Genomic DNA, 25,436 nt, shown 5'->3' with positions numbered 1-25,436 from the left:
TTGTTTAAATAAACGTTAACAGACTTACCCTGGGTAAGACGTACACTCTTACACTGCAGAGGATATAATGGGCCAATATGTGAAGGACGCCGCAGAACTAGCTCCGTGTGTCTCCTATCGTGCCGAATCCAATTAGAAACACTTGATAAGTAAATAACACTACACACACATTTCAATATACACGTATACGCGTGCAACAATTGATTTTTTAAATTTCCTGTATATTAATTAACATAAAAACTTTTAATTCTAATATTCTCACGCACGCACTAAAAAAGCGGTTAAATTCGCGAAACTTCTAGTCAAACTGTCAAATGGCTGCGATACGAACGAAGGAGATATAATGGGCGTCGCAAAACTAGTAGCGTGTGCCTCTAATCCTGCCGATTCCAATTAGAAACACTTGATAAGTAAATAACACTACACACACACTTTAATATACATATATACACGTAAAACAATAGATTTAATAAATTTCGTGTATATTAATTAGCATAAAAACTTTTAATTATAATATTTTCACGCACGCACTAAGAAAAGCGGTTAAATTCGCGATACTTCAAGTCAAACTGTCAAACGGCTGCGAATTGCGAACGGAAGGAAATGAAGGTTAGGCCAGTGAGCAAACCAGTGAAGATGACACAAGGTTCCCCGGTCTGCACGGGTGAGTATGCAAATAAACTTATTTAAACTTTTTTATAAAACTTTAACAAGTTTCAACTTAAAAAAATTACCATTTGTAGCAAGCAAACACATAAAATCTTAGTACTTTCAAAACTATTTTAAGATTGATATAATGAACAAATGCAATAATGCCATAAGTTGAGTCGCCCTGTGTGAGAGCATTAGCTCTCCAAAGCACAAAAATTACTCTCTGTTTACATTTTTTAACGTTTTGCGAATATTTTTACACATATTTTCTTTTAAACCTTCTTCTATTTTTTGTTTTGCTTCTTTGTGCGTTTCTTTATCATCACTTTTGTTATGCGCTGCCATTGTTATGTCAAAATCCGCAGAACGGGTGTCACCACGTGCATCAGCTGGTCGCATGTAGCCATTCGAAATTATTAAATACAGATTTTGTTGAGCCATTTTGTTTGAATATTTAATTAAAATACAGTGAAAATGGGTAAAAAAGTGTTTAACGCCAAGGCGCGTCAGAACCACAAAACGCTGGTGGATAACTCGGCAGTGAAGGATGTAAGTGCCGGCAAAGCTTTGTGCTTATGAAATACAATGTTCTTTACACTTCTTATTACGCAGATTAAAATTGAATGGGCTGAAGGTACTGCAGAAGCGGGTGCTGGCTATGATGACGCCAATGCATTGGCTCTGCCCTCACAAAAGCGTGCAACCAAAGTGCAATTGGATAAACAGCAACATGTAAAAATTCTAACGAAGAAGCAACGCAAACACTTGCAACAAATTGTGGACAAAAAGAAAAAGAAGGAAGGCGTAAGTATGATTTAAACTCACTTTGAGCTGTAAACATTTGAGTTGCATTTTTTTTTTAACAGCGCGCCGAACTGCTACAAGCCTTAGCCAGCGTGCAAGTGCCTGAGCAAGAGCTGAAGCAGTATACATCCATCAGTCAAGTGCAGACGGTGGGCGTAAAAAAGTTACAGACGCTTGAAGAGGTGCTGGCAAAGAAACAGCAGCGTCAAACGGAGCAAAGTAGCAGCAAAGCAGTGGGAAAAATAAGCGCAATCAAAGGCGCTGCGAAACGAAAACTGCTTATAGAGGATGAGGAGGCTCTAGCAGCAAAAAGACGTGACCCTAATGTGGTCAGTCTTGAAGAGAATGAAGATAGTGAGAGTCATAGCGAAAGTGAAAGTGAAAGTGAGAGTGATATCGAAATGGCGGAGAAACCAAATAATAAAATTGTTAAAGAAAAAGTTGAGGATAGTAAAATAAAAACTGAAGACCCAGAGGACAAGCCCTCTACATCCACAAAAACTACAGATAAGAAGAGTGCTAAAGCCAATATTGCAGCAAAACCTAAAAAACCTGAGGTACCAATGCGTACCACAGTCTACGTGCACGTACATCGTGATGCGGAAGTGCAGGCAGCGCGCCTTAAGCTCCCCATCCTAGGTGAAGAACAAGAAATAATGGAAACGATTAACGAGAATCAAATCATAATAGTGGCTGGTGAAACAGGTTCTGGTAAAACTACACAAATACCACAATTTCTTTACGAGGCCGGCTATGCGCAAAATAACAAAATTATTGGTATTACTGAACCGCGTCGCGTGGCCGCCATAGCCATGTCCAAACGTGTGGCGCGTGAAATGAACCTCAACGAACAGGAGGTGTCCTATTTAATACGTTTCGAGGGAAACGTCACGCCACAGACACGCATTAAATTCATGACGGACGGTGTGCTGCTGAAGGAGGTCGAAAGTGACTTTCTGTTGCGCCGCTATTCGGTCATCATATTGGATGAGGCGCATGAGCGCAGTGCCTACACCGATATACTAGTGGGGCTGCTGTCGCGCATTGTACCGCTACGGCAGAAACGCGGCGATCCACTAAAATTGATCATCATGTCCGCCACGTTGCGTGTTGACGACTTCATAGGCAATCCGAAACTTTTTAAATATCCGCCTCCAGTGTTGAAGGTGGAGGCGCGTCAGTTTCCTGTCACGGTGCATTTTCAGCGACGCACGCCCACAGATTATCTGCAGGAAGCTTTCAAAAAGATAGCAAAGATACATTCTCAACTGCCTGATGGTGGCATTTTGGTGTTCCTAACGGGTCAGCAGGAGGTGAACACGCTAGTGCGTAAGCTGCGACGCACTTTTCCATACATCAAAAAGGATAATGAAAAGGGAGCGGAAAAGGATGGAAAAAATGGTGAACACTTGAAAAAGACGGTCGGTAAAGACGACGATAAAGCAGTAAATAGTACAGATAACTCCAGTGAACCCAAAGAAGAAGCTGAAAAGATGGATGAAGCTATTGAAGACACAACTGAGTTGGTGAGTGCGCGCAACGATGACGATTCCGACATTGAATTCGATATGAAACGCGCCATACGCAGCGTGAAGAAGTCGAAGAAGAAGTTCATGTCACAAATTGCGTTGCCGAAGATAAACCTTGACGACTACAAACTGCCCGGCGATGACACAGAAGCCGATTTGCACGAAGCTCAAAATAGCGAATCCGAAGCAGAAATTGGTTCGGACAATACCGATGAGGACGATGCGGATGGCGATGAAAATACCGATGCGCATATAGCTGCTACCAAACAACCGCTATGGGTACTGCCGCTCTACTCCCTGCTCTCGCCTGAGAAACAGAATCGTATTTTCCAACCGCCACCGGAGGGCTGTCGCCTTTGTATAGTCAGCACAAATGTGGCTGAAACGTCGCTAACAATACCGAATATTAAGTATGTCGTGGATAGCGGCCGCCAAAAGACGCGGCTTTACGATAAAATCACCGGCGTCAGCGCCTTCGTCGTCACGTACACTTCTAAAGCCTCCGCGGATCAGCGTGCTGGTCGCGCCGGTCGTGTAAGCGCTGGCCATTGCTATCGGCTGTATTCGAGCGCGGTTTACAACCACGATTTTATGGACTTCAGCCAACCAGATATACAAAAGCGACCGGTGGATGACCTCATGTTGCAGATGCGTTGCATGGGCATTGATCGTGTAGTGAATTTCCCCTTCCCCTCACCACCGGATACAGTGCAGCTGCAGGCGGCCGAACAACGCTTGGTTGTGCTTGGCGCGCTGGAACGCATGGAGCCGCTTAAAGAGGGAAAGGAACTGCCACCGGCTGTCACCAAACTTGGTCAAGTCATTTCACGTTTCCCTGTTGCACCGCGCTTTGGTAAGATGTTGGCGCTTTCGCATCAGCAACAACTACTGCCATACACTGTCTGCTTGGTGGCAGCACTATCGGTCCAAGAGCTGTTGTTGGAAGTGGGCGTAAGTGAACATGCGGAAGACGGTGACGACGGCAACACATTTGCGCGCAATAAGTGGCAGAAGAAGCGCATCAGTTGGGCTGCCACGGGCAATTACCAGTTGCTGGGCGATCCAATGGTGCTGTTGCGCGCTGTGGGCGCGGCAGAGTACGCAGGTTCACAAGGCAAATTATCACAGTTCTGCGCCGAGAATGGGCTGCGACCGAAAGCGCTGACCGAGGTACGCAAACTGCGCGTGCAACTCACAAACGAAATAAATTTGAATGTGACCGGCGTCGACTTGTGTGTTGATCCGTCTATGGCGCCGCCTACTGACGGGCAAGCGCGCTTCCTACGACAAATTCTACTTGCCGGCATGGCTGATCGTGTGGCGCGCAAAGTGCCACTAACGGACGTAAGCGATAAGGAAGAGAAGCGTCGTCTCAAGTTTGCGTACAATTGCGCCGATATGGTGGAACCGGTTTTCATGCACTCTTCGTCGGTGCTGCGCACAAAGCTGCCCGAATGGGTAGTCTACCAGGAGGCGTATGAGACGCAGCATGGTGACGGCACGAAAATGTATATGCGCGGCATCACCGCCATCGAACCAGAATGGCTGCTGCTCTACGCGCCACTACTCTGCAATATACGCGACATCAAGGAGGAGCCAATGCCGCGTTACAAAGAGACGGACGGTAAGGTGTATTGCTTCGTGGACGCGACGTTCGGGAAGGCGGGATGGGAGCTGCCGCTTATCGAGGTGGAGATGCCGGCGGGCGAGAAGGCCTACAGGTGCGCACGTCATTTCTCTATGCGCTTCCTCTTTTATTATCTTATTTGTATATTTACAGTTACTTTGGCGTTTTTCTGCTGGATGGTCAGGTTTGTCCCGCTTTAGCCGCCTATAAAGCGAAGCTGAAGGCCACGCCGCCTTCGCTGGTGAAGAGTTGGTCGAATCTAAATGAGAGTGTGGTGCGTTTCAAGCGCGCGCTCAACAACAAGCAAATAAATACGCGCGAGAAGCTGCAAGCGGAGTGGGCGCGCAATCCTAACTGTAAGTGTTGCATGTAGAAAATCGAAATCATTTATTTATTATTTAAAAAATCTACTCTTTTGTTGTAATATTTTCATAGTTTTACTCGAGGAGTACCAGAACATGCTTTATGATGTCTCAATCGCGGAATTGTCTCCCAAGTGGCCGCCACTGGAGGGTTGAGCAATCTGAAAAGATAGATAATTAACCTCTTACCGTTAGTTATATGGAATATTTTTAACATTGCATATTCTGTAAAATACCTTCTCAGTTAAATATATAACGGAAATATATAGTAAAAATGTTTTTCAAACTGTTCCCACTTCTTTGAAACTGAAAATTCCATTTAAAAATTCAAAATAATTCAACAATTCAACATATACAATACAAAAAAAAAAAATATATAAAAAAATAAAAAAATAAAAAAATAAAAAAAAAATTAAAAAAATATATACATATATAAACAAATTTAAAAAGAATATATATAAAATAAGTTAAAAAATATTTTTTAAGAATTATAGAAAAAAAATTGAAAAAATAATAATAATAATTAATAAAAAATATTAAATATAAAAAAAATATTAAAAAATTTAAAAAACTTAAAATAAAAATATTTAAAAAATTATAGACAAAATATCTACAAAAATATTTTAAAAATATGTAAAAAATATAAAAGAAAAATTAAAAAAAAGCTATAAAAAATTTCAAAAAACTTATATATGTATGTAAAAAATTAAAAAATAAAAATATATACAAAAAAATTAAAAAAAAAAATAAAGAAATAACTAAAATATATTTAAAAAAAAAACTTATAGAAAAAAATATTTAAAAATTAATTAAAAATATCTTAAAAAAACATTACAAAATATCTAAAAAAAAAGTATAAAAACATAACAAAAAATTTTGAATTAAAAAGAAATTCTTTTAATTAAAAAAAATAAAAAAGAATTTCTGTTTTATAAAAAAATGTTAAAATATATTACATATGTACATATGTACATACATACATATATACAAAAGTGTTCCCAAATTTTTTTTTAACAAAATCTCCTCGTTGAAAACAAAATAATTTCGATAAACAATTTTATATTTTATTGGTTTATAAATTTTATACTTTTATTTTTATAGTTTAAATATTTTAACTATTCGTTTATGATATGCTTATGCTTTTTATTTATTTATTTGTTTATGTTTCTGTTGCTTTGAAGAGAAAAACACTTGTTATGCATTTTGTAATTAATTTCTTTAAAAAAACAGTGGAATTTAATATTTCTTTTAATATACTTAATTTAAACTTTTTTTTTGGATTTGTTTAATTATATAATTTGTATACAAACAATTAGCGCAATGCCTTCGAAGAGAAAATATTGATTATATATATTTTTTATTTTGTTATTATTTTTGTTTTTTACAAAAGAGGAATTATTTAACAATTTGCGAGTCGCTTTTTGCTTGGCGGTGAAATTTTAAGATTATAAATTTTACAATAAAGAGTGTATTATAGCATAGAGTTTAGTGTAGAGTTAGAGTGGATAGTTGTGGAAATAGGCAAAAACAGCAAGTCACTTTTTAGTCTAAAAAATATTACGTAACAAAATCCTTTTAATTTACTTTGCCGTCACTTTTTTATATTTGTTTTTTTTTTTCTTTTTTTTTTAAATACAATTTTTTAATAACTAATTTGGTTCAATTGGAATTTTTCTTAACTGAAATTCTAAAATCTGAAATACCAAAAAAAATTTAATTATATTATTCATTTGTAAATTGTACATTTCAGTACTAAAATTTCGTTTCTAAATTGTTATTTTTTTAAATCTCTTCTTTTCGAAATTCTGGTTATAATTCTTATAAACATATTAGTTAGCAGTATAGGATAGGCTATATATTATTGGAAAAATACCAGTTTAATATGTCTATTACATATATACATATGTATATGTATGTATGTAGGTATATGTAAGTATGTATGTAATAAAGTACAATAATTTGTGGAATCTCTTTGGGTTTTTGTATTAATTTTAAATTTTAACAATTTTAGCAATATTCGTCTTTGTATGTATGTATATATTTTCCAAGGATATTCAAGTATTGGCATACATTTGTGTGTATGTAAACGCGTACAAGTACATACATAAATTTATTTATATCAGCATACATATTTATGTATATACATATAATGAATTGTTATGAATAACATATTTATGTAAGTAACTTTTTCAAGGGCATATACAAATTGGTAGTTAATGGGTTAATATTAGGATTAATCTTTCATACAAGTTCTTGCATTACACATACCTAATTTATTTATTTATTATCTCGTAATTACACTAAAAGAAGCGCTGAAACAAAAACTGGCCTAAAAGATATTTTGCGAGTATCAAAAACGTCCTCAGGCATACGTACATATGTATGTAGTAAGTGAAAAATACAGAAATTGTAAAGGCAAATTATATCTAGAAAGTGGACTGAAATGATTTAGATGTCAGCAAAATTTATTATTAATCAAAATAAGTTGTCCCAAAAAGTGTCCCAAAATTTTTTCTTGTCCTAAATCCAGCAAATATCTTCAGAAAGGTGTTTGAAGTATTTTAGGTGCATGCAAAACCTACTCGCAATCAAAATATGTTGTCCCGAAAAGTGTCCTAAAATTTTTTCTTGTCCCAAAGCGGGCAAATATACTCGGAAAGTTGACTGAAGTATTTTAGATGCAAGAAAAAATTAAAATTGTTGTCCCAAAAAGTGTCCCAAAATTTTTTCTTGTCCTAAAACGAGCAAATATCTTCAGAAAAGTATCTGAAGTTTTTTAGGTGCAAGCAAAACCTACTTGCAATCAAAATATGTTGTCCCAAAAAGTGTCCTAAAATTTTTTCTTGTCCCAAAGCGGGCAAATATACTCGGAAAGTGGACTGAAGTATTTTAGATGCAGGAAAAAATCAAAATTGTTGTCCCAAAATTTATGCTTGTCCCAAAACGGACACATATCTTCCGAAAAGTATCTGTAATGTTTTAAGTACAAACAAAACTTACTCGCAATAAAAAGATGTTGTCCCAAAAATTTTGCTTATCCCAAAACCGAAAAATATTTTCAGAAAAGTGTCTGAAATGTTTTAGACGTAAGCCAAACTTACTCGCAATCAAAATATGTTGTCCCAAAAGTGTCCCAAAATTTTTGCTTGTCTCAAAACGGAAAATTATCCTCAGAAAAGTGTTTGAAATGCTTTAGACGCAAGTAAAACTTACATTCAATTAAAGTATGCCGCTTTAACCTGCGCATGCCTGAATACGTTCCTTTTTACAACTTCTGCACACAAATTACATTTCTTATACGTTTTTTTTTTTGTATACTCTCTTGTCAGTTACTTGATAATTACAATATTTTCAAAATTTTAGTTTGCTTAATTCAATAGTTAATATTTTTATACAGCATACATATGTAATTTAACAACAAAATTCAACTATTTATTTAATATTACGTAAACTCCTGGGTAATTTGTATTTTGTAACTGCTTTTTGGCCCGCAAAAACAATTTGCAACCATTTGCTTAATCTTTCATCCATTTTTTTTTTAGTATTTCAGCGTTTGCTTGATTTAAATATTTTCTATATTATTTTTCGTTTCTTCTTCTCCTCCGGTAACTCGCTGTAGTTTTGCACGCCTGCTTCATTTATTGTATTCTCCAAATTTGTTTCATTTACGTTTCAATATTTTTATTGTTTTCTTTAATATTTATTTCTGCTTATGTATTACAGTTAAGTGTAGAAAAAATCAGTCTAATATTTTAAGGCAACATGAGAGCTTTTTCCAATATTTTCTGGGGTTTTTCAAGCTTTCTTCCTTCCTATAGCAATCATTAGTTCGTTTTAGTATCCAAATGTCAAATGAATTTTCGCACTCTTTTTATTCTACACGTGAGAAGCGGAGTGCTCTTTTTCATTCTTCTTGAGACAAATATTTTTTTCTATTAATGAAAAGTATTTTTTTCTATTAATGAAAAATTTTTTTTTAATTAATGAAATTTTTATCCATTAACAATTATTTTTATTTTTTTATGCTATTTTTTAAAAAGAATTCAGTTCTCAACATTTTGTTTATACATACATCTGCTTTTGCTCTTTTGTGAGCAACGAAAACTTACAAGCCCGCAAACTTGTTTATAATTTTTAACAGTTGAAGCTACATTAGTTGCGTATTTTATTTACAATATTTTTTCTATTTTTGTATTTTATTGTATTCAATCATTAAACTTCGAATTAGTTAATTTTTTTACGGTAATTATATTTTTTGTTCATAAATAAAGATAATAGTTTTTAACATACTTATTTAAATAAATTTTCTTGTTTTTATTTTTTTACGAATTTAATTTAATTGTTATTATTTTATTATGTATGTACATGATTTAAATTTTCCTACATTAAATTATTTGTTTATCTGTAAAAAAGTTGTTTCATAGTAAAAATAAAAAGAAATAGAAAAAAAAAGAAATAGAAAAAAAAGATATAGAAAATAAAAAATATGAAAACAAAATTTAAAAAAAATTTTAAATAAAAAAAATAAATGTATACACATATGTACATATGTATGTATGTATGTACATATGTATATTGTAAAAAATAATTCCATAAAAAATATTTAAATATTAGAAAAGTTATTTGTGATACTTTATTGTTTGAGAACTAAAATAAACTAGATGCCCACTTTTAAATACCTTCTACCTGCACCCAAAATATTTGAAAAATGTTACGATCTTCTGCAGAATATATAAAAATATTCAAGAAAAAAAATTTTTTAAATGAATAAAATTAAAAACAAATTATTAGAATTAAAAAAAAAACATAAAAGAAATTATAAAAATTAAAAAAAAAAATAATTAAATTAAAAAAGTGTATAAAATTAAAATAAATAAATAAAATTAAAAAAAACTAACAAAATTAAAAAAAGAACTAATAAAATAAAAAAAAATAATAATAAAATTAAAAAGAAATAATAACAAAATAAAAAAAATAATAATAAAATTAAAAAGTAATAACATTAAAAAAAAACAAATAGAATGAAAAAAATTAAATAATATGAAAAAATAAGAAAAAAGTTTATTAAATAAAAAAGCAATAAATTCATTGAAATCAAAAAAATTATACACAAATAATAATAATTTAACAAAATTAAACAAAGTTTACGAAAAATTTCAGTAAAATTAAAAAAATCATTTGAATTAAAACAACAAATCAATAAAATTGAAAAAAAAAGAATCACAAAAAAAGTAAAATTAAAAAGAAATAACAACAAATATTATCTAAGTGCAACGATATCATAATTTAAATTATTTAAAAAAGTTATATAATATTCGAAAAAAGTTTACAAAAAAAATTATTAAAATTGAAAAAAAATTATTAAAATTAAAAAAAAAAAATATTAAAATTAAAAAAAAAAATATTACAATAAAAAAATTATTGCAATAAAAAAAAATATTTAAATTACAAAAAAAAAAACATTTCAATTAACAGAAAAAAATCATTAAAAACAGTAAAAAAAAAGTAAAAAAAAGTATTGCAACGATAGGAAATTAAGCTTTGAAAGTTCTTAAATCGTCAGAGCAATTTCAAAAAACAAAATAATTATTAAAATTTGTCTACTTGTATAAGAAAAAAATTTTTAGAACTCTTTAAATTATAAAAATATTTAATTAATATGAAATAATAATCCAATTATTATGAAATTTGTTTTTTTTTTAATCAGATGAGAATGTTACAAAACATATGAACAGTTTAGGGTTACGTCTCATATGCAATATAATTCTAAGTAAAAATAAAAAAAAATTATTAATAAAATGTTGTAAATACAAAATATTATAAATAAACATTTTTTATTCCATAAAAAAACTTTTTAATTTACAATTTTTATTTTTCTCACACTAGCTTAAATTAAATTTTGTGTCTTGCTTATAAAACACAAAGAAAATAATATGTGTGTATTTGTGTATATATGAATGTGTATGTGTGTGTGTGAACAATTTTAACGCACCTTAGTTTGGCTTTTGAAAATTGTGTTTTGTTCTATGCATTTTTGGCGTAACGGCTAAGGTTAAAACGTGTGTATATATAACGGTATATGCATGCTTTCTATGCAAAAATGTTTGTGTGGCAATGTGTATGCGCTATACTTATTACGTAGGTACAGTAGGAAGATTTGCAATTGCTCTAGGAATGAGTATGTATCTGTTATTATTCTGTATGAAGAATTATTATTAATTTTTTTTAGTTTTCAGTTTTTTGTTTTGCTTGCCCTTAACAAATGCTACACTTATGTATGTACATATGTATGTTTTCTGCTATGCAATATAACATAATTTGCGCCTTCGTATTTATCTTTGTTTTATCATAATTTTCTACAATTATTGATTTCATCCGCTTTTGTTTTGATTCTCTGCTTACGATTACAACAACCTTACATAATTACAAAAAAAAACTTAAAATAAACCAAATTAACACTAATTATCAATAATATGTATGTATGTATGCATGTAATTACAGTTATTTACTAAATCCTACAAACGAGTGCTTGTTTCTGTTCTCTCTCAGTTTCTTTTGTTTTTGCCACCGCGGCGGCTATCAGCAGCAGCCGTCGTTTTCGCCATTAAATTCAACAATTTTTTAATTTTCATTCACCCTCCGCCAGGGTGAACCCCTCGGCTCAACGGCTCAACAATTAAAAATGTACCGTATTAACGTTAGATTGGCGTGCGGAATGCTCAGCAGCTGCTAAACGTCGCTGCATTCTGGCAGTGTTTGCTGCTCTAACTGCGCCACGCAGGCCGCCGTTTGTGCTTCTGGCGCTACCTCTCTTTTGCACTCCCGCTCCCCGTCCACATCATCCTTGCTGGCTGAGGCATCACTCGGCGTAACTGCCGATCTTTCCTCGGCATCATACGCCACCAAGACAGTGCCAGTTGCGAGCGACTGCGGCGCCTTCGTCTCTTGCTGCTCACTCGTCGCGGGTTCTGGACTCAACTCTTCCGCGCGTTCTTCACGTTTCGCCTGCTCTGCCTGCTTTAGCTCGGCATCTTTGTGCTCCGACATCATCTTCCACATATTGAAGAATTGTTCGCGTCGTTGCATTTCGTAGTTGAGCAGCTCGGCCTCATCCTCAGAGCTGCTGCTGCTCACTGCGCGCATCTGCACGTTGCCGCTGGTAATTGCGCCTGTCAACACTATCGCCGTCGTACCACTTACGCTCGCCCGTTCGCCGGCAGAGTCTGATGGCGCGTGGTCTTCGACTTTTGCGTCGTCGTACGTGTAAGTATCTACATCGGCGCCGGCGCCACTTAGTACGCTGCTGTCCATCAAATGTGAGGTAGGTGACTCGAGACTGCTGCCCAGTATTGGTGTTAGTCCTTCGCCGCGTAGACGTTCGCGTTGCTGCATCTGTAGCTCGTCCAATTCGTGGAGCTCGTGTTGCACGGAGCTTCGTCGCGCATTAACGGCACGCATGGCGACTAAGACTCCTGCCGCTGCAGTGGCCATTTCCTCTTCTTCACTGAGTCCATCATCACCATCACGTATCGCATCGTATTCACGTATGCCGAATTCGCCGACAGGTACATAATAACCATTCATAGCCACCAGGTAGACCACGCGGCTGAAGGGCGAACGGAACAGTGGGTCGCGGTGTCCGGGCATCCAGAAGTGCACCACGTAGCCGACCATGCCGATGCAGGGCAGCCAATCCTTCCAGGCGGAACGACCGCCTTTGGCGCGCATTTCCTCGCTGGGCCAGAACATATTAAAGCGACGTCCGACATCGATGCGATCGAAAATCTGCAACAGACGTAAAAATCTATGTTAAGTCAATACTTTACAATTTCATCACATGTACTTTACCTCAAAATCATCGATAATGACGACTTTCTTGTACAGTCCGATGCGCGGCACGTGCCCCGCTGCTGCTAAGGACGCCACCATATCAGCGCTGCTCGACTTTCCGCCCATCTCAGGCACGCCGCTGCGTTCGTTCGCTGCCAGTGCTGCCGCCGCCGTCAAACTGATCGGACCTTTCGACTTACGCGGATAGTCGCCAGGCGTCGTTATAATGCTGCCAATGCCGATACTGCCCGATGAACTAGACATCTTGGTGTAGCGCGGACTGCTGCTGTTCGGCTGTAGCTCACCACCACCGCCAGCATGGGGCTCCAACTGACGCGCCGATTCAGCAGATTTTGCAGTTGTCGTTGCCGCATTACTGCCGGTGTCTGCGGCATTCGCGCTGCCGCTGGTGCTGGCAATGGGTAGCGTTACACGTCGTTCGCGCTCGACACGTGACAGCGAATGCGATACGCGTATGCCGACACCGCGTAATTGCTCTCGTTCACGTTCACGCTCGTGTTCTTGTTCGCGTTCCCGATTTAATAAACCGGCGAGCAGCGCAGGCTTTGCCGTTACCACAGGACAACGCCATAACGGTGTTACCACCGCGCCATCACTGCCAAATTGCGTGCCCAGTGTGCCACCAATACTGGTCGGTACGGTGACACCATGCACTGGCCGACATCCGAACATATTGCCCACCGTCAGCGTGTTGTACAGCGGCGCCGAGATGTAGATGGGCGCAATGTCAGCGGCTGACTCACCACTACCCGCGGTGGCGCTACCCATACCGCCAGTAACGCCTAGGCCGAGGTTGGAGGTCTCCATCGCCGAGCCCGAGCTGCAGCCTTGACGACAGCGCTCACGTATGCGATGCCACCAGTCTAAAACGTTCGATTTGATCGACTCCAGCGTAATGGCGCCACCGATCACCCTACAGAGTTGCTCATTAGTGTCCGAGTAGGAAGTGGTGAGCGGCGACACGTATATAGGGTAACCAATTGGTTGATCACAGCTGGAATTGATGATGTTGCGCAACGCCTGTTTGGCATTTTGTATGCTGCCGCGCTCGGGATTGCGATTGCGCAAATAGATGAGCTCCTGCTGCTGCCCCGCCCATAGACCGCGCACGCATTCGCGATTAAGCTTGATGACACGGAAGCTGAGGAAACGCTTCGTCAGCCTGATTATGCGGTACTCGTCCGAACCGTCCTCCATTACATGACGCAAGGCAAGCAGGTTGGGCGCGCCTCTCAGCACAGCACTGCGCCAAACTGGATCGGCTTCGTGTGATATAACCAAATCATTGGCACACGTATCAATCGCCTCGTACAGCGCCTCCGGATAGTGAAACTCATCTGGATTTGAGATGTGATCTTGTTGCAGCTTCAGCGCCATCTTTACAGCCGGCGCTACTACAGCATGCAGCAACTCCATGTCGGCAAAGACCCACTCATCGCGCGGTGATTGTATGCGAAAATCGCCCTTAAACAACTGGTGCAAACCGTGCAAAAAGAATTCAACACCGGTCAGCGAGCTGTGCGAAGCGTTTGCTAACGAGCGTCGTGCCAACAGCCCCAGTGCCAGGCAGAGCGAAACTATCGGGGAATCCTTTGTCACGCTGGGCACTTTTAATTTCAACAATGGTCGTTCGCAATTGGTCTCCTCTGAGGCTGCGCGCTCGGTACCGCCATTAGGTGCGCTCGTAGCGTTTGCACTGGCCGTTGGCGATGCCTCTTTACGCAGTGCTTTTAACGCCGCGGCACCAGCACCCACTGACTTACCGCGCATTTGCTGCCCCAGTGTGGGCATTTTAGCTGCCGCCGAGATGCTTGCACCCACTGTCGCCGCGCTATTCGCAAAACCATTATCGAGTGGCGCATGCGCGGCTCCCACAGATATGTAACAGCCGCCCACGCCACTCAAACCCGGCGCGGACTCGGACGTCTGACGCGAAATGTTAGCAAATGAAGGCGAAATCGCGATATGCTCCGAAGAATTCGTTGTGGTACTGCCGCTCATTGTTGCGCTCTTCTGCGGACGCGTGCGTAGCTGTTGTTGTGACTGTGATTTGCTGGTGGTAGTTGTGGCGGTTGTGGACAGGTTTGGCGTGCTCTTCGAGTCGTTATACGCACCGCCGTTGTTATTTGTGGTCGGTGTGTGTGGCGGCAGCGGTGGTGCGGGTGCCGCATTTGTTGCATTGCTGCCGTTAGTATTCGCAGTGGACGTTGCGGGATTCTGACTCTCTTTTCGCTTATCATAGCAATAGTTGATCCAGCTTAGGTAAACATAACAGAAGCTAGAGCGCGTGATGCCAACAGCGCGAAAGTCGAAATCTTCATCGAGATTGTAGTTGAAAATTGGATCGAGATCCACAAACTGCCGACTGAGCGTATGTTGGAGCGCTTCCTGTATGGGTGCCGAGGCAAGCCATTGCTCCAGCTTGGGATTCTTGATCACGTAATAAATGATGCTCTGCAAAAATCTCATATTAATGCATGTTGTTGTTGTACATAGAGCGAAAATGACTTACCTTAATGTAATAGGTGATGAGCACCTTGCGATACTCGAAGACCTGCAGCGTGGCGCTCGCCAAGTTATCCGATATCGAGTAACCTTCGAGCACGTATTGCGCCGCGACCACTTGCCAGGCGAGCCAGCGTGTCGAGAACATGGCGTTCACGCTCAGCATGCGCGGCAAATGGCCCGGGTCGCAGCAGCAGCAGCCGTCGTTATCTTCCACATCCTCGGTTATGGCCTCCACTTCGCGTTGCTGGCAGTAAGTGCCACGAAATTCCAAGCCGCGCATCTGAAAGGTACACAGTCCGTTACCCAGCTCAATGATGTGCACCAGGCAGTTGAGGTAGTCTGAGGCGAGCACTAATTGAGCGGATATTAAGACAATCAGAATGGTGCCAAAGCAGTAAAGCAAAAACACAAACAACTTACCAAAACAATCGCCTTGATTGACATTGCCCCAGCGACCCATCAGCAGGTCGCCGCACAAAGAGTGTTGCAGTGAGCGCGTTAAATGCTCATAGAAAATGCTGTTCAAATTGTTATCGTCCGCGCCCAGATTGCGCTCCAGCTGCGAACTCAAACGCGTATTGGAATGATCGATGCGACGCGTGTTGTAGTCGCGCTCCCAGAACTTAATGGGGCGCACGTAGGAGGTGAGGAAAATGGCGCTGCCAAGGAAGGGATTCAGCGGTGTGGAGAGTATAGCTGAGACGCCGGCCTGCAGGAAGAGCATTGCCGAGTGCGGCACGCTAAATGGTTGGGCGAATGCGTGGAACGCCGAACCCCACGTGATTTGCCACGGCGCGATGTAGGTAACGATGAATTGTAGCTACGCGGAGAGGGTGAAAAAAAAGAGTTCTTTTTAGTTAAGATATTACACGGCAGCGCATGGGGGGACTTACCTTAAGTAGAAAATCACAGCACTTGCGGAAGGCCAAAGACATGAAGAAATAGTCGATGAGGAACGTCTCACTTGCGAAGGCGAAGTCGTAGCGGAAGCACAAAACGGTGAACATCACAATCAGATACTGATTTGTCGGATCCGAATACGCGTTGCGAATCACTAATGAAAACAACCAAGTTAAATAAGTTATTTCTCTTTAAAATCACCGTCTGTCAGCACTCACGTTTCAGCGCGCACACCGCCACAATCAGCGTGCCCCAGGCAATGCCGAACTTGTTGGCAATTATCTGAGCGTCCGCGGTTACAGACGAAATGACCAGCAGCGGAAACATCACGTTCCGCTCCAGCATGCACAGATAAATGTAGACCTTCTCGAACCACATCACCTTTGGCGCGTGCGCCACTTCGAACTGTCCGTATTCCTTCTGGCGCAGCAGCGGTCGCGCAAAGCAGAGCCAAGGCATGTGCTTGCGCATCTGTGGTATGATGTAGTGCAGTAACAGACCCAAGCCGCCCGTGAAAGCGTAGAGCACGATGTTCAGATCAGGCTGCAAAACGGTGAAGACGGTGCTGCAGTGCAGACCGAAGACAACCACCGCCAGCAGTGTGGTCACTACAAGATCATTCTTAAGCCGCATATTCACTGTAGCCTGCAGCTTCTTAGGCAGCGGATCGGGCGAGTCATTGTCGTTGTCTACATTCGCGTTGCCGGCGTTCGTCGGCATGGCGGTGGGCTCGACGTCAGCGCAGACGCCACCCGCAGTCAGCGTGGACATGTCGCCGGGGTTGGTGGTCGACGAGCTGGACATTTTGTCTTCCTCATCGGCGGCTTGTTGTTGCGCTTCAGCATCTACTTCCGCTTCAACCGACTTCGATCTTACGGCGTCCCCAGGTGTCATAGATGTCGGTTGTGCAGTTTCCTTCGTGCCAACGCCCACGTTAGACGCATTTGTTGGGGTCGTAACAGTCGCGCTCGCGGCATCGACTACTTCGTTTTCAAGCAATTGGGTGGCGTTCTCTCCAACTAGCGCCGCGTCGTGCACGCTTTCAGCGCCTGTCATCAGCGCGCCACTACCGTTCACCACCGACACGAAGGAGTTTGACGTGGTCATGCCCTTTCTGTTGCTTGACTGGGTTTTAGCAAGCGTTTGACTGCTACTCGCCAATGACGAAGCCTTTGACTTGCTGCTCTTACCCTCAATTTCGATGTTTATATGTTCGATTGTGGCGCGTTCGCGAATCTCTGCCGTGAGCTTTTCATCCAGTGCAGACATTTCGATTTGTTCATGTGCGCGAGTGCTGGTGCTTTTCGTGCGTCCTTTCAATGTTGTATTTGTGGTGAGTTTCTGGCTACTCGCCGCGCTGCCGTCGATGGTAGCGGCACTCAGCTCGTCCTCATCGTCATCGTCGTGGTAAGTGCTGACAATGCAGTTCTTGATGAGCGCCCACAAATGGCTGAAGTCGCTGGCGGAGCGCGACAGGTGGTAGCCGAGCGGCACGAGTATGGCGCAGAAGAGCGAGAATACTATGAATTGTGTACCGCGTTCTTCAGCGAATGCGCTGTAGAGTGGACCGTAGAGTAGCATAACACCGAGTATAGAGCGCAGCACGCAGAGAAAAGAGCCTGTTGCGGATGATTAAGGAAGTAGAAAAAGAATAAAAGAGAAAAAATATGATAATAACTTACCCAATAGACTACCCGCCGCATTGCCGCCGAAGACATGCATATCTATTTGCTCCAGCAGATACATGAGAAAGGTGTTGATCTGCGGAAAGAGCCCTAACGAGAAGATTATCGGGAAGCACAATAGGAACACGTACATCACTTGCAGTACTGTCGCGGTCAGCGCAAGCGGTGAATAGCGTACGCCAAAGAAGCTAAGCACTGCCGGCGCCACTGCCTGTTGTTCATACTCTCGTTTCAGGCGCTCGCAAAGCAAGAGTATACCGCTGCATATGCAGAAGTATATAGCACGCGAGTAAGCCACGGTCTTATTGAAGCCGTGTATGGGTGAGGCCGCATCCGGCTGTACGCTCTTTACCAGCGAGTACTGTGCGCTCGCTATAACGGCGCAAAATAGGAACGCGAACAGGTCTTTGTAGTAGGCGAGCTGCAGTATCGTAGCGCCGAGATAGGCAACCATCGCGGAAAGCAATACTGACAACATTATGTGCAGCCAATGTAGGTCGCGATCGAACAGCGCTAAGAGCTCTAAGCGGTCCATGGAGATCTTGAATTCATGCTCATAGCCACAGCATTTGAAACGGTACTTGTAGTAGCTTTTTGGTGCAATCGGTTTTTCAGCTGACAAGGGGAAGGATGGACGAAAGTAACTCTCTATGGGACGGCCATTCAGTAACCGGGTGCCAGTGCCAGTGTTATTGCTACCACTACCAGAGCGCGTCTGTGAAGAGCGCTGCTGACCCTCATCGTTGAGCACATTTATGAGTCCCTGTATTGAGAGTCCAGCTCCGTTGTATACTGTGCGCGCGTTCAACGACGAGGAGGCGACCACAACGCCGAGCGGTGGATGTAGGTTGCGTATAGGTGCTGTTGTAGCGCCCGACTGACTACTCAATTGCGCTGATTGCAGCTCATGCGCATGCGAGAAATCACCTATGGAGGAGTTGCCTGGCTCGGAAATTTGTTTAGAGTTGCGCCGCGCTTTGTCGCGGTAGTACATGCGCTCCGTCAGCCAGAGGCTATCCGTCGAAGTGGCTGGGTAGGTGTTAAGCGCCTGGATGGCGTCTTGGTAGAATTGAAAATGCGCGCTGGACATATTGGCGGTCGCAGTTGAGCAGCCACCGGCACCGGTTCCGACGACGTTGCTTGACGTACCTGTTGCCGCGCTGCTTGCTGTAGCGTAACCCTGTTGTGTGGCTTCGGGACGCCCATGTTCAGTCATCAACCAAAGCATTTTATGTATGTCTGCGGAAAACGAATCGGCGCTAATGCTGCGCGATGATGTGGAAGACGAAGTGCGCGAAGCAGCTTTCGATGTAATGCTATGTTGTGCGTTGTATGGCACCAGCGACATCTCATTATTTGTACTGGTCGCACCGCTGCTGCCGCCGCGTCGTTTGTGCAGCTGTGAGCCGCCGCCGCCGCTGCTGCTTACAGTCTCATTTACTTCCCGGTATTTGACGACCTTTGGAATAGCGCCTAGGTTCTTGCTGCCACTCGCGCCCGCGCTTGTTGACTGTTTTTTCCCACATTCCAAGCCCTCCTCTATATCTTTGTTTACTTTCTGCGGCTCCACCTTTGCTTTGGGAGCCGCGACGTTAACAGCCGCCTCCATGCCCGCCAGCAACATGTCTTTTGAACTGGCGCTAACCTGCTCGCAATCACTAGAGGGGCAGCCGGAGTCACCCTCGCCGCGTGCAGCATGTTGTGGGCGCATTTCATAGGCGTGTTGGGGTGCGCCAACGTTGACGTGGTGTCCGGCTAAATTTTTGTGCTTCTGCAAAGCCGATATTTCCATGTACATGTCCTGCTCCGCGGCTTTATTTTTACTGATGCTGTGCTGCCAGGATTTTCCGCTGAGCAGTGGCGAGCGCGAGCCGTTGTTGTCCGTCTCCGAATCGGTGGAATGTAGACGTTGACGTAATGTTTGCGAAGTCGAAGGCTGTTCTTCATCCAGCGCAGGCGCAACTGCGGCATGCACTGTAGGCGAGCGTAATGACTGGCGTTGCCTTGCCGCGAGCTCATCAACTTCGTCCTCACTATCAGCTGAATATACATGCGCCTTACGATTATTTTCCGCAGCCGAACGTTTCAAATCCTGCTGTATCTGCTCTAGTCCGTTGAGTATGTGGTCAAAATCATCCGTGAAATCTGTCTTTGGCTGATTGACTGTGGCCGCCTGACATACGACGGATTTCAGTTCAGTGTTGCCCAAACCATGCTCCAAGTCGTCATCAAAGTCTTTGAACTCGTCGTCTTCGTCGTTGTCCACCTCGTCGCCCAGTATATCACCCACATCCGATTCGGCGCTGTGGTGGAGACAGCCCAACGCTTTGCGTCTATGACGCATCGGTACATCATCTACTTCATCATCGACATTATCAACTTCTTCGTCATCCAGATCATCCAGCTCAATGTCATTTTCCTCATTGCCTTCGTCTATGCCTTCTACATTTTCGTCCTCATCTTCATCGCCACAATCATCAGCTTCCATATCATTCAATTCCAATGCGCAATCGCTACGTTGCGTTGCTACATCCAACGACGAGGCGCGCTCATCCGACTGTTCGACAATGGGCGATACGGGCTCAATCAGCGCGGTGGTCGAGCCGCTTGTTCCGAAATTTAAGCTGCTACTGCCGCCACTACTGCTACTCGCGCCACCAAAGCTGCCGCCGAACTTCGGACACAAGTTTAGGTGCGGATTGCGTACTAGACATTTGCTGGGCGGTGGCAGCAGTGCAGATTGCGGATTTTTTATCATTTGTTGGCCATTTATCGCCTCAACGCTGTTGGGGTGAGGACTGAGGTTCGAGACTGAGGGACGCGGACAGGAGATCTCTAGCGCGGCACTCTTAATGCGGCGTACAGTCGGCTGCTGGCCGGACGCCAACGCAGCAGCGGCGGCCAAAGCGCTTGAGTGCGCATGATTCGGAGCGCCTACACCACTAGCGCCGCCTTTATATAGTGCGGTGGCATTGGAATGACGGCGTCTTTTCATGCCGCTGCCACTGTTACCCGCACTCGATTTCGCATTACCTACGGGCAGTTGCAGCGCGGACATGGTGCTGCTGGAGTCTTTGCGTATGTTGACGACGCCATGGTGGTGGTGATGATGTGGCGTGCGGTAGAATTGCTGTTGATATTGCGCGTAATGTGTGTTAAACGGCTGCTGCTGCTGCAATAGAAACCCAGGACGATTCGACTTGCGGCCATCCAATTGTTCGATGCCAAAATCCGATTTCGTGTAGCTGTCATCGTCGATGTAGACATCGGAGGATGAACCTTTGGTATGTAAAAGAATATTGTATAAACGTACACTAAACAGTCACAACTGCATACTAACCTAGTATCCACGGCTGCAGAACTCGCGCGCGTGTTTCCACATGCCCCGACATGCCGCTTGCGCTGCCGCCTAAACCATCCATCTCCATATCATCGCCATCCAAGATGTCACCGCTTATCGCCGCCAACGCGCTGCTGCTACTGGCGCCGCTGGACACATGGTGCGGCTGATGCTCGTGGTGAATGGGCAGGAAAAGACTTCGATTTTGTTGTTTCATGCGCTCTTCGTGCGTTTCGGAGCTGCGATGTCGCTGCAAGCGCGTGCCCTTAGCAGACGACAGCGCGGGGGGCGCGTTCAGTGCAACACTACCTGTTGCGCCGCTGGAGCCAAAGGAACTCGACATATTCGTTGTTGCCGTTGGCGGTGCGTTAGCACTTGTGAGCGCCAGCGTGGTCGTGGCGTTAGTCGTTGTGGCAGTTCGTTGTGTGGCAGCGCCTAATGCAATTGTGCCCAGCGCATTGTGCGTCGTTTTCGATGCCGAGACAGATTTGCCCGCCACAGCGGTATTGACGTCTTGCGGATGCAAAAAGTTGTCATTACAACGCGCAGTGGCGCTCGTCGCAATTGTATCAGATTGATTGCGTATCAGTTTGTTGGCCAAACACGATTCGGCGGCAGCGTCTAAGCTGCCTTGACGTTCTAGACGACGTCGTTGATGACGTCGTTTGAATTCTTCAGATGATTTACGTAGTAGGTGTGGCATGTGGCGTGCGGTGGCATTGGTGGCTGTGCTATTGCTGGCGCCGGGCTTTAAAGTGCTGCTGTGGTGTGCCGTTATGTCGGCGTTGCTCATATGTTCACTTTCGTGCTCCGGATAGACGCTGAGTGCGCCAGTGATGGGCGCATTTGTCGAACGTATGGATTTTGTGACACTAACGGAACCGGCAAGTGACTGTTGATCTTGTTGGCTATTGCCAGAGACTAGCGAAGGGGGATAGAACAGCATTTCGATGGATTCCGAACTGTTCTTGCGATGTACATCCACCTTGAGGTCTGCACCAATATTTATACAGAAATTTCATATAATTTTTTGATTTGTTTTATAAATTTCACCAAACTCACCAATTATGCTATTTACATTTTCCATGGACATCATGCTGTTCTCCTCGCTTGCTTCATTTATCGCCTGCTCCACGGAATTGTGTGAACCATCGTTGCGCATCACCTTCATTTCGATGCCCGTCTCATTTTCGCTACAAGTAAGTGCAAATATATAACTGTATAAACAATAGCCTATACCAGATAACGAAGTACAAAAGGTAGCAGTTAGTTGCCAAATAAGGCAGGGTGCTGCTTAACGCGTCGCTTTTTGTTTATAAACAAACACAGCACACATAAGCGCGCGTATGCACACTATTGTTAGGGGGCGCACACCCACTCGCAATGCACCGCGAAGTTCATAATCCTTTCTCAATGCCTTCGGCCAACTAGCAACGCCACTCGTTTATAAACAAATATTCCTGCAATCGCGCATACATACATACATGCTTGAGAAAGCATTTACAACAATGCACGTGGCCTTGTTGCCTTATTTCAACTTTCTACCCATCAAACTACTATCAGCTGCTGCATACCTATACATAAACACTCATGCTTGACACCTGAAGGGAGGCGATTCTTTGCATTTGACAAATTCTAATATGGCAAAGCTTGAATTTTCCCGACGCCAAGGTCACTAGATGTCATAATTTGTTTAATCATTAATAATTATCTCAAATATTATTTATTTTTAACCACTTTAAGCGCAAAATGTATGAAACTTAAATCAAAAGTCTAAGACGGTGATTTATAGTCGAAACATTTATTTTTTAGTTATGGTTTCTTTGTTTGCTTTACATACTCGAGAGCTTTGACCTGCAATTTAGCAATATCATTCATGCTCAATTTTTTTCACAAACAACAGTTGTACAACAACAAATTATTAAACAAATACGAATTATTATATACATTGTGAGTCATTTAAAAGCAAATGAATACTAAAGACACGATCGACACTTATCGTCACTTTTATTGTTGTTGTTATCAGTAATGTGAACGTTGTATGAATAACTTGAGACGCTTAATTGTTTTCAATTAAAAGGGTCTCCGGTGTGAGGTATTTTTAAGCTTTTCAATATTGATATGGTGATTTTTAGTAATATATAGCATTTGTTGGGAAATTATTCACCGGCTGCAATGCACTTTAGTATGTAAGAATATAGCACACCACAAATCATTGACGCCAACTTTACATGGTATTGAGTTATTTTTCGCTTTATCAGCATTCACCATTTTTATTTAAAATAATGCGTGCTTTTATTTTATGCGACAATGTTTTATATTCTTATTAGTTTTTTCACTGCATTCAAAATAATTTTAAACACATTTTTGCACAAAACTACACACACTCTCATTTTCAATTTTTACACACTTTTGTTTATCAGAACGACCGCGACGATTGTCTTTATATTTACTTTCACTACACTACATTGCTTGCGATTACACTCACCGTGTTTCCATTTCCTTGGTGATTTTGAAGAATGGATTTTTGAGATTCGCCTCCGACATGGTTTGTGCTCGGTCGTAGAGCCGATGCAATGCCATATTGGCTAGTTTCACCAGCAATATTGTGAAACTTGTGAGTATGCAGTAAATAAACCATGTTAGCCAAGTACTTGGGAAATACTGCAACAAATCAAATCAAATAAGTCTGAGTTTATAAACAATGACATTGGTGGGCACGACAACAGCGGTGCTAGCGTCTGAGGAAGGCGTGATGGCGCGCCACTTTAAAATCAGTGTTGTTTTATTTGGCACTGGTGCGTAAAATACTTTGCTTTGGCATGCAAATAGCGAACAGCCGCTGCGATTTACTAAATCGCTTTTTTCGCAGTTTTTGATTTGTTTTGATTAGCATTGATGTATCGCATTTTGTGAGTGACGCACAATGCTGCCTTGACGCTGTTTTGCCAACCATCCAATTGCTGCGTCGGCGCCCGTTCTCAATGCCAAACATAGTTGCATTCGAAATACATACCAGATAAGCGACAAACGGTGAACACAGCAGATACAACCAGAGATACAGGTGTACCACATTACAGAAGACGCCCTGATGTGGATCGTAGAACCAGCCACCGGTCAGTGAGGCCCACACGCCCTGGCGCAATATCTCCAAGGTTTGTGAACCCATGGCAAACTAACAGTCATCTCCTATACAGCCTGCCAAAGTCCAGTGGCAAAGATGTCGTCTGTGAGCTTGCTGCCAAATGAAATGCACATGTACATGCGTATGTGTATATTGGCAGGCAGTAGGTATGAATGGCGCGAGTTAATGCGATGTGTAAATGTACGTATGTCACAGGTGTGCAATGGATGAGCTGTTTGTGTGTAGGGGGCGGAACGGGTTGTGATTTGGCGTGTTGCAACCGACCACAACCACGATGATGGGTGTTGAAGACGACGTCTCTAAAAGCAACGAAGACACCGTTTGCAATTCCCTTGATGTTTCACGGTCAAAATTATACGAGTTAAACGTTCAGTCGTTAAATACGTTGTATGTTGCTGAAATGTACAAACAGGAAGCGTATGTGGTTTTTCACAAGCGCAACTTGACAATCTGCCGCTGCTGACGTTGTTTGTAGTCGCCGCAGAGCAATAATATATGTAAAGTTATTTGTACACCACTGCTTTTACAGAACTCGATTGTGTGAGTTGCTTCTTTAACGACTTTAATTTACACAATTTTCACTTCAACGCATGGACAATTTTTTAATCTATACTTTTATTTGTATTATGGCCTTAATTTGCTTTGCCTTTTGCTATTCGCTACGAGTATTTTATACTTATTTGACTTTTTTTACGGATGCAGCTCCTTCAAGGTTTCAGTTTAATTTTTTCTCTGCTTGCACTTTGTTCCATATTTTTGCTTAATTCGAGACGCTAGCAAATGATATCGATGCTTAACTGATTGATTGGGCAGTTAATTGTAGTACCCAATTGCAAATTTTAGATTTTTTCGCGTGAAAATTTTCCTTTATTTTTTTCGCGTTGAATTTCTCTGAAAAATGAAACGTCAAAAACAGTCTCTACCATGCTGCTTCTTATTCCCCAGCACAGCTCACAATGGATTAGTCGGTTGCTTCTTCTTGGCAAAGACGAAGACACAATAGTGGAACTTATGTCTACAAGTGGTCATAAAAT

At 42.0% G+C, this 25,436-nt stretch overlaps 2 protein-coding genes across 3 annotated transcripts; one reads left to right on the top strand and one right to left on the bottom strand.

The window, feature by feature from the left end:
- The first annotated feature begins 1,024 nt into the window (after positions 1-1,024).
- Positions 1,025-5,259, top strand: LOC126758602 (probable ATP-dependent RNA helicase kurz). The gene is made up of 5 exons (XM_050472940.1): positions 1,025-1,200; positions 1,264-1,455; positions 1,518-4,705; positions 4,765-4,967; positions 5,047-5,259. Exons 1-5 carry the CDS (start codon positions 1,126-1,128, stop codon positions 5,127-5,129), a joined length of 3,741 nt encoding a protein of 1,246 aa, XP_050328897.1. The 5' UTR covers positions 1,025-1,125; the 3' UTR covers positions 5,130-5,259.
- A 5,531-nt stretch (positions 5,260-10,790) lies between these two features.
- Positions 10,791-25,296, bottom strand: LOC126757935 (protein pecanex). Of its 2 annotated transcripts, XM_050471861.1 has the most exons (11): positions 24,274-25,296; positions 23,746-23,921; positions 22,320-22,450; positions 21,258-22,250; positions 17,915-21,196; positions 16,451-17,851; positions 16,226-16,386; positions 15,753-16,152; positions 15,337-15,683; positions 12,822-15,278; positions 10,791-12,758 (listed from the first exon to the last, which is right to left on the bottom strand). In XM_050471861.1, the coding sequence occupies exons 1-11, from the start codon at positions 24,424-24,426 to the stop codon at positions 11,703-11,705; spliced, it is 10,557 nt and encodes a 3,518-aa protein (XP_050327818.1). In that variant the 5' UTR covers positions 24,427-25,296; the 3' UTR covers positions 10,791-11,702. The 2 variants fall into 2 exon arrangements, with proteins under 2 accessions (XP_050327818.1, XP_050327817.1); XM_050471860.1 differs by having other exon boundaries at positions 15,337-16,152.
- Between the last annotated feature and the right edge of the window lie 140 nt (positions 25,297-25,436).

This window comes from Bactrocera neohumeralis, chromosome 5, assembly GCF_024586455.1.
Source record: "Bactrocera neohumeralis isolate Rockhampton chromosome 5, APGP_CSIRO_Bneo_wtdbg2-racon-allhic-juicebox.fasta_v2, whole genome shotgun sequence".
Lineage (NCBI taxonomy): Eukaryota > Metazoa > Arthropoda > Insecta > Diptera > Tephritidae > Bactrocera > Bactrocera neohumeralis.
Note: the sequence above shows the minus strand (reverse complement) of the source record. Positions and strands in the feature narration are given on the sequence as shown.

Coding starts and splice junctions, on each gene's coding strand:
- LOC126757935 (XM_050471860.1), bottom strand. CDS start 24,426: ATGGGTTCACAAACCTTGGAGATATTGCGCCAGGGCGTGTGGGCCTCA. Junction 23,922..24,273: donor CACCGTTTGTCGCTTATCTG/GTATGTATTTCG, acceptor GATTTGTTGCAG/TATTTCCCAAGTACTTGGCT. Junction 17,852..17,914: donor TGCGGCGGGTAGTCTATTGG/GTAAGTTATTAT, acceptor CATCCGCAACAG/GCTCTTTTCTCTGCGTGCTG.
- LOC126758602 (XM_050472940.1), top strand. CDS start 1,126: ATGGGTAAAAAAGTGTTTAACGCCAAGGCGCGTCAGAACCACAAAACG. Junction 4,706..4,764: donor GCGGGCGAGAAGGCCTACAG/GTGCGCACGTCA, acceptor GTATATTTACAG/TTACTTTGGCGTTTTTCTGC. Junction 4,968..5,046: donor GTGGGCGCGCAATCCTAACT/GTAAGTGTTGCA, acceptor ATATTTTCATAG/TTTTACTCGAGGAGTACCAG.